A 9,869-nucleotide genomic window follows, 5' to 3' on the forward strand; every position below is an offset into this window, starting at 1 on the left:
CTTCTCTCCATCTTCCATCGGCTCGAAGGTGGAGAAGGAGTTTCTATCAGAGCATATGTGGCGGGTTGCTCCAGAATCCAGCCACCATTCCTTGGGGTTCGAGTCCACCATGTTCACCTCGGAGACCACAGCGACGAGGAGTTCATCATCGCCCTCCACGACATTGGCCTCCTTCTTCTTCTTTGGCTTCCTACAATCGGTAGCACGGTGACCTTCTTTGTTACAGTTGAAGCATTTCCCAACGAATTTTTGTTGATGCTTCTTCTTCTTGAACGTCCCTCCTTTTGGCCCAAGCTTGTGGGCGGGTTTCTTTCCCCTCGAGCTCTCGCCATGTTCAATGACGTTGGCCTTCTTGGAGTGGATCTTGAACCTCTTGTCGGAGCCACGGTTGTCTTCTTCAATTCGGAGACGGATAACCAAGTCTTCAAAACTCATCTCCTTTCGCTTGTGCTTGAGATAGTTTTTGAAATCCTTCCACCCCGCGGGTAATTTCTCGATGGCAGAGGCAACTTAGAATGACTCGCTAATGGTCATCCCCTCGACATGAATCTCGTGGATGATAAGTTGCAGCTCTTGGACTTGACTCACCACGGTCTTTGAATCCACCATTTGAAAATTGAGGAAGCGGCCCACGATATACTTCTTAGATCCCGTGTCTTCGGTTTTGTATTTCTGATGCAGTGATTCCCAAAGCTCTTTGGAGGAGCGTTTGGAGCTATACACATTGTACAGCGAGTCGTTGAGACTATTCATCACGGAATTCCGACACAAGTAGTCGGAATCCTTCCATGCGCTAAACGCCATTAGCACATCACGATCGGTTTCGTCCTCGCGAGGAGTCGGTGGATCTTCGGTCATGAACCGTGCAAGACCGAGCGTTGTCAAGTAGAACAACATCTTTTGTTGCCAACGTTTGAAGTTCAACCCCGTGAACTTCTCGGGCTTCTCGGCCGGTATGACGGCGGGCACGCGTGCCACAGAACCGCTTGAACCGTTCATGGCCATCGAAGCCATTGGTTGGACAAGACCCGCAGGTCCGTTCCCGGCCGTAGCCGCCATAGAGTCTTGACCCAAGGTCACAGGAATTTGACCAAACATCATGGTCGTCGGGGTGTTCACCACGGAGGGATTCTCGGTGAGGCTCCCATCACCAGTCACATTCGTCGTGTCGTTAGCGTTAGTCATTTTTTTTCCTACAAAAGAAACCAACACTTATTAATAACGAATAAAACCAAATCCGAAAAAAAATATTCTGGAAAAACTTTTCTTCCTCGCAGGCTGCCTTAAAAAAAAAAACTTCAAGATTGTTAGCAATATTATAAATAATATTGATAGAAAATACAAGACACATGCAAGGAAAATTTAAATAGAAAATAAACCGGAAATGGAAACAGGAAAAAACAAGGAAAGGTCGAGGCCCGTTTGACGGTTTCCTTGAAGCTTTTATCGCCCTCCCACGGGTGCTGGATTTCGTGAGCGAAAGCCTCCCAGGATACAACGACTTCAAGACGAGCAATGCACCACAAGACTCGGCTTCGGCGAACTAGAACCAGAGGTCAGAAGCTATCACCAGACTACAAAACAAAAACAATTTCAAAGAGAGGGAGAGAGGAGTGTTCTCCGTGTGTTCAGAATGAGAGACCCGAAGGCCTTTTATAGCCGAGCAAGCAGAGTAGGTTCCGAATTTGAACCATCTAAAACGTTCAGCCATAAACTCCAATTAATACATTAATTACTGCTCACTAACTCTGCAGGTTTTGAACGTGAGCAGCCTTGGAAGCTCGCTAAAAAACGTCTCCATTAAGTCTCCTTTATTCTCCAGAATAAAGGCACGTAATGCATTAATCCCATGCATAATAAATTATGGAATTAAAAGAGATCGTAAGTGAACTTTGCAATAAAAAGTTAAGGATAAGCCCAAAGAGCCCAAGGCCCAAGCCCGAGACATTCCCGAAATCCGAAACCCGGGCCGGCTCGGCTCGGCGGCGCGCGTGAGGGGTTAAGAGATAACCCACACACACTCTCCTCTCTTGCACTTGCTTGACCACTAAAGAGAGAGGATGGTATATAAACACCACAACAACACACTTACCCAACCCATGTGGGACTCTTGCAATTCACTTCATTTACACATGACTAATGTGTTTTTTAAGCATACTCTGAGCATCAATTTCTCATTCATTATAGTAATGATTTTTGCAAATAAATAATCAATCTTATACCCGACGCAACGAGGAATAAGAATACGCAAGAATCAACAAATTCCGATGAGTGGACCCCACTCATATTAGTCACAAATCATCCATTTGCTTGTAAATAAAGCTCATTATTTACAATTCTTCCAACACGTTAGCTGGGTATTGAGCTAAAACATCTGTGTTTTTGCAACAACACATATACCCACTCGTCGATTTTTTTTTTCCCTTTTTTTTTCTTTTTTTTTCCTCAACATTCAATTCAAAGAACCTAGGAACGCGACGAAGACACACGCAAAAGCAAAATTATGAATTTATGGAGACAACTTTATAGTTTTAGAATGAAGTAATAATTTTCAGAAACTTCCGTTTTGTGTATGGTAATATTAGGATAGGGAAACCATGGTCTTTATTAACTGATTCTTCTGCTAGTTATATATGGTCTTTACTTTTTTCTTCCTTATTATATTTGCAATATTGGCATATATGCATAACAATTACTTTTTTCTTAATTCCGTTTTTTAAAAAAAAGGAAATGCATGCAAGCAATTACTTTCAGAAAATTCCGTGTTGTTTATGGTTATTTTAAAAGAAAGGAAACTTTGGTCTTTAAATGATTCTTTCTTAAATGCTAGTTATATATGGTGTTTGCTTTTTTTTTTCTTTCTTTCTTATTATATTTGCAATATTGTCATAAATGTATAACAGCATAATAAATTAATAAAATCTCGTCATCCATTGAGTTGTCTGTAAACTCTTTCTCAAACTTCGCCCTCATTCCAATTGATTCAGTTATAGTTATTACATGAAAGTTTTCTTAAGATAAATTCTTCCAATTGATTCACACCGGCATCTGCCCAATTTATGATATTATAAACGAGCATATATATATATATATATATATATATATATATATATATATATGTATATATATCAGGCAACTGTTAATAAGATATTATCAGGCAAAATGTATACAGTCCCACTGTATCTCAATGCTATAACTAACCAACATATGACATAAAATTATAACAAAATGCACAATCATAATCATCATCTTAACAGCGACATGACTACTCTTTGGAGGACTTGTTGATGAGAGACTTGTCTAGTTCTTTGTCCCCACGGATCGCGAGTTGGAGATGCATGTGTTAGCAATATTACAATTAATATTGATAGAAATAAAAGACAAAAGTAAGGAAAATAAAATTTAGAACATAAACTGGAAATGAAAATAAAAAATAAAAAAGAGGTCGGCAAGGAAAATGAAGATTTTATAAAGTCTGGATTTTGTTTATTTATTTTAAAGAAAATAAGATAGTGGATTAGGAATAGGCCAATAGAGTAATACACACTATTTAACATGACACTATTGACCTATTCCTAATACATTCTAAAGATTTTATAAAGTCTGGATTTTGTTTATTTATTTTAAAGAAAATAAGATAGGGGATTAGGAATAGGTCAATAGGGTCATGTTAAATAGTGTATATATATATATATATATATATATATATACACTAGTCTGAAACACGTGATTCGCACGTGGTGTTTGTAGTTGTAATCAGTAAATAATTAAAATTTGTATGATTTAATTTACCAAATTTTTCTTCAATGCATGAGGTTATAAATGAATATTAAGATATCAAATATTTCAACCATACATAATAATTAGGGAGTTTAATTTTTTAGAGACTCTTATAATAATTGCAAACATTTTAAAGAAATATATAGTCAATGACATACTTTTAAAAAAAAAAAAAAATTGACATAAGTAAATAAAAAGCCAAAAGTTTGGTATCTTGATAGATAAATAGAAGTAATGAAAAATTAACAAACCAAAAAGTTTAAAAGTAGCTTAGGAAAACATGTTTTACTTAAAGTAACGGAAACGCGCTATGCGCATATGATTTTTGACATCATAAATAATAATTTTACGTAAAATTTATCTCTTGAAATATATAAATTTGGCACGAACCCTTAAAAAATATAAAAAAGATATATATATATATATATATATATATATATATATATATATATATATATATATATAGTTGATGAGGTAAAAAATTAATTATCAATGAAATATTGAGAGACATAAAGAAAGAAATCAAAGATAATCAAAACATAAATGCATAGTTCTCATTGTCGATCTAAAATATACTTTAAAATACAACCAACTATTACATTTTTTTTTCCATTGTCTAAACTCCAAATAAGCTAAGGAAAGGAAAGAATCGACACGAGCCGAATCCAAACAACAAAAGAACAATCAACAAAGCAAAACGAATAACATGTAAAATAAACTAGAGGTGCTTGACAGAAGTGTACGAGAGAGCACGGTAGGCAAGTAGAATCACGATCGTTTGACAGATCAATTGACGAGTAACACGCTATCGTGTAGAATCACGATTCATTGCTGGACAGAAGCTGCATAAAACAAAGAAAAAATTACGTACACAAAATCAGCAAGTGGCGATCGGAACCAATAATCAGCACATAGTGTAGATGGTTGTACAATAACACTGACCGTTGGATTTTTATCCTCTACACCATTTTTTTCCTAGAAGAAATTAAATAACATAAAATGAAGAGAAAATAAAAAATAAAAAACTGGGAAAAACCAAAGCAAGATACAACCTAAATCGTACTAGATCAGTCTTGAGAGAGAAAGGTCAGAGAAAGATAACTAAATAACCCCAAGGGGTTGGTCTAGTGGTAAGGGAGATTCTTGAATCCTCGTCTGTCCCTGGAACGCAACAATAGGAACCGCTGGGGTAGTCTCCCGGTCAATAATGCCAGGACCTCGTTGATTATAGTAGGGTTTAACTCGGACACCATGGTTATTAAAAAAAAAAAAAAAAAAATACAGCTGTTTTGTTAAACCCAAATCCCCCAGCAAGAATAAAGGAATTCATCCTCTACGCCAATTGACCTAATTCGCTGCTAACCTCTCTTTCAAAGATTGCAGTATCAGGCCAACACAGAATTGAACCATAAGATTCAACACAAAGTCAAATTTCAATTTTGAGCACGGTTCAAACGAAGTCATACCAAATTTGGTTTTTCAACTAAATATTTTGTATCAGAGAATCACAAACCCAGGACAATATCGTGTCCAATGTTGACAACAAAACACAAAATTCACGGCCGTAATAACTACATCGCTAATTGCAAAAAAAGAAAATTGACCTGAAAAACGAGGAAATTGCGAGCCTTGACGAGGATACGCGCGATACTCGCTAGCGCCGGCGCTTGTGAGGCATAGGCAGAGGGAGAGTGAAGGTCATTGACTTGATGATGATGAGGTTGATGATTTGTTGCGCTAATTTCCTCCGATGCCACCGGATTATACCTAATTAAACAGGTTTCAAAATGTCAGAAGCACATTACATAAAATTTAAACGCACAACTAAGTGATTTGATAAACATAAAATGATTACCCTATTTGCAAAGAAGGGTTTGTGTCAAGAGGCTGGAACATCAAGCCTTGAGAGTGAGCGTGGTGAGAGCCGAACGACATGTCTTGCTCATGATCATTCTGATGACTCATTTCCCATGATTGTCGGAAGTTCATATTCCTAGCGCCGATCTCGTCCAGCTGATAATCATAAACTTATGTTACGTTGCATAATTTTCTTTTCAATTGAGATATCTAAACAAGCTGGCATGTTGTAAAGACATTTAGCTTTAAGGTTTGTTTGGTACCCGTGAGAAAAAAAAAATGAGAATTTATTGGATTTTTCTTGTGGTGCTTGGATTAGGAAAAAAAAAAAATATAGAGTAAAATAAATATTTGAGATAAAACTGAAAAGAAAATGTATAAGTACAATCGATATTTCAATTTTCGTAGACAACGAGAGGAATATAAAAATCCAAGAAAAACCACACAAGTGAAGGCTACACTACACGTCTCTATGTTCTCACTATCTTCTTTCTCTCTTCAAAGTTCAAAAACAATAGATAATTTTGATTTTTCCTCCTAGTCTCCTTCAAATTTAATTTTCTTCAAATAAGGAACTTTTGGGCCGGGATCATTTTTTTATTAATATATTTTGCTTTATTATATAGACGGTACCTTCATTGATAAGGCTCTGTTGGCTTCTATTAACGTATGTTCCTGCATTTGATCAGTTATACGACAATCAAATATGTCAAATATACAAAGGAGTTTAAATGCTCAGTATAATATATATATATATAGGTACTGAAAAAGATAAAGGGTTATGTCAATGTAAAAGCATACTCTGCTCTGTAGATCACTACGCTGGTCAAGCATAAATTGGGTCTGCAAAATGGATTAAAATATTTGATTTATTAAATATTCTAAACTTTGATCTAATATATTTGCAAAACCATCAAATGTAATCAAAATATAAAACAAAGCGCTCACACACATACAAACATATAATAATAAAAATATAAAAAATGCATGCATGTACACATACATATACTGTGTGTATGTGTATATATATATACAGTTTAGTTGGTTACCCTGGTTGACCTAACTTGCTTGGGAGAGGTCTCAAGTTGACGCTCAATCTGTTCAAGTTCCTTTGTATTTAGAGGACCCAAGTCTTCCCCAAGGAGGTTTCTACAGTGACGCCACATATGTCAAGAAAACTCAGATATACATGAATCGGCGACAAAATTGCCCAAAAAAAAATTAAATCAATAATCAAATATTCTTACAGACTGCTGCATAATTTATTAACGTAATATATATTTATATAAATAATTACCTCTGAGTTCGTTGATGGGACTCAAATCTACCTTTCAGTTTCAAGTATTCCCTGTAGCTACTCTGCTATACAGTACACACATCACGTCAAGAAACGACCCCATATCTAATAATATATACATTTAATATATTAATGTGTGTGTATATATATATTATATATATATATATCATTTGCAAGAAGAACAATATATATTTTAAAAAATGACCTCGAGTTCTTTGCCAGGTCGACTGACTTCCACAGCGCCATAACTGCACTTTTGGTACCGTTCCAGGGTTTTGAGCATGCTATACACATACATACAAACACCAAATATATTATACCACATTTCAAGTCTTATATATGCAAATTACTTCAAAGTAATGTCTCCAGTTCTTATGATATTTAAAGTCTGTAACTTGCTTCAAAAACCATGTTTTAATTGTATTAATTTCTGTATAGCTGTTTTAGCGCAAGGCTCAGTCAGTATAATAATGATATAAAAAAATCAATATTCTCTATATGTTAAAATTAAACTGTGTTTGAGCTAAAGCATAAAGCGAGAACGTGACTGACGAACAACGGAAAGATTTCATCAGAAGTGACAAGACGGGATTCAGAAGAGTGTGAGATCTAATGAAAACTTGCTGTAATTAATGGTAATATTAAGCTATGGACCGTAAGTCTAAAATTAGACACTACAGTGAATAACAATATCTTAAAGTGTAAATAATAAGTACAGGTCAAATGTCAATCATGATGCAAGGCCTTCAGTTTTTGTTCACAGGTTCATTGATCTTTTTAGGTATCCGAGAGAGTCTTCTCTGCGTATTACAATTGCATGTGCAAAGATAAATACTAATTTAAATTTTTTTAAACCAAGAAGTTATAATGGAGTAAAGTTTATCTTTCCAGTCAAAATAGATACTACGGATTACAGCTTTGTGTACATATACAAGTGCCTGTTTTATGTGACTATGTAAAATATATAGATATATATATATATATATATATGTATCATAAACTATATATCTTAAATAAAATAATTAATTATTAACATTTTTATCCAACAATATAGTTAAAATAAAATTAAAAAGGGCCTGGTTATTCTACTCAAAATCAAGCTGGAGAAATATTATCTATCAAAATCCAGAATCTCGAGGTTAAGGGAAAATTTCAAGATGGGTGTATATTTATATAGACAAAAAAGAAACACTCACTTTTCCACAGATCTATTGCTAAAGTGATGATCCCAAAACGAAACATAAGGTCACCAAAAACACAGGAAAAAAGCTAGTTTGTTTATTATAAGATCTAATCAAAACATATATACACAAACATGAACTATTAATTATTATTAAAAAAAAAGCCTTAAATTAAAAGCGATATAAATTTCATATATTCCACACATACATACACAAAACAAAAAAAAACAAAAAAAAGGGTTAAAGGAGTGTTTTAAAATGTTAGATAAATTCAGATCAAAAAAATTACGGCAATAAAAATACATACAAAAAATTCCATTAAATTTCAAATATTCCACAAATAAAAAGCTAGTTCAAGGAGTGTGTTGAAATGTAAAACAAGGTGAGATCAAGCAACAGATTAGAGCAATATATATAAATCTAACTAGATCTCGGAGGTACAATGTCTATATATGCTAAAAAGAATAGTTTTCCGACGCACATATAGATATGTATATATATATATATATGCGTGTGTGTGTGTGTAGAGGATGTATATAGTATATTTACCTATTGCTGCTACAAAACTCGTAGAGCTTTCCACGGTTAGAGAAGACGATGAGAGCAACCTCGGCTTCGCAGAGAACAGAAAGCTCATAGGCTTTCTTGAGAAGACCATTCCTTCTCTTCGCAAACGTCACTTGTCTGTTTATCTTGTTCTCTATTCTCTTCAGCTCTACTCTTCCTCTTCCCATTTTCTTTCTTTTTTTTTTTTTTGAAAACATTCCCATTTTCTTTCTCTAAATCTATTTAATTCTAACTTCTCTTTTCGTCTATGTTTTCTCACCAAATCTCCGATCCACAACTTTTCTCTTTCCTTCTTATTCTATATATCACATAATAATAAAACATTAATTTCTCGATCAAACCAAAGGAATTAGTACTAAAACTATCATTTGTTGCTCTCTCCTTTGAGTTTTGGGTTACCTCGTGAGTCTTCTTTTCTGCTTCAGAACCAAACTTGTATCCAAATCCGTGAATAGCAACACAAAGTTGGATTCGAAGTTGAAACCCTAGCTCAGAGAGAGAGAGAGAGAGAGAGAGATAATTGGTTTCATGTAAACCCTCTTTCCTTATAGTAACCTTCTTGTCACTCTTTTAACGTCAAAGAAAAAAGTACTAAGACCACGCGTGTTAACAGCGCGTGCTTGACCGCGCGAGATATTTTTATGGTCATTTCGCCAACTGGTCCCACGTGTTCATTTATTATTGGACTTCCCTTTCGCTGGGTCAAGGTAATTCGTTGCCGTGACCACTATGCCCTTGCGAAGATGAATTGCCTAACCGTGCAAAACTTTGGTAGCGGAATTCGGTTTTAATGTTTTCAGATTTATGATTTAATCTATTGTGAGCTATTGTACTTGTTTTTTCTATTACATACATATATGATGTAATTACAGTACAGTTTTATGGGAAAAAGGTCAGAAAAAAGTGGGATTGAATCAAATATTTCACCAAGAGGAAAAAAATAAAATAAAAAGTAAGAATTATAAACTACCAGGGACTGCATCATAAATTTATAGATTATGATGTTATGCATATCTTAAAACAAAAATGATATGTGTCTATATTTTGAACGTATCATAACCTAAATAAGCTTGAGATGAAAGAGTATATTCCAAATGAAGGTGTAACGACAAGTCAAACTTGTTTGCATACATATTATATGTATACTAACTTATATATACAAATTATAGTACATTTGTGAGAGGGCG

At 34.6% G+C, this 9,869-nt stretch overlaps 1 protein-coding gene across 1 annotated transcript; it reads right to left on the reverse strand.

Moving 5' to 3' along the window:
* Window positions 1-4,598: 4,598 nt before the first annotated feature.
* LOC149388719 (agamous-like MADS-box protein MADS2) lies at window positions 4,599-8,853 on the reverse strand. The gene is made up of 9 exons (XM_089622497.1): window positions 8,665-8,853; window positions 7,140-7,218; window positions 6,935-6,996; window positions 6,687-6,786; window positions 6,439-6,480; window positions 6,271-6,312; window positions 5,636-5,793; window positions 5,385-5,547; window positions 4,599-4,622 (listed from the first exon to the last, which is right to left on the reverse strand). Exons 1-9 carry the CDS (start codon window positions 8,847-8,849, stop codon window positions 4,599-4,601), a joined length of 855 nt encoding a protein of 284 aa, XP_089478623.1. The 5' UTR covers window positions 8,850-8,853.
* Between the last annotated feature and the right edge of the window lie 1,016 nt (window positions 8,854-9,869).

The sequence above is a fragment of the Urtica dioica genome, chromosome 8 (genome assembly GCF_054948205.1).
Source record: "Urtica dioica subsp. dioica isolate 48M chromosome 8, U.dioica_male_clone48M_v1_H2, whole genome shotgun sequence".
In the NCBI taxonomy this organism is placed as follows: Eukaryota; Viridiplantae; Streptophyta; class Magnoliopsida; order Rosales; family Urticaceae; genus Urtica; species Urtica dioica.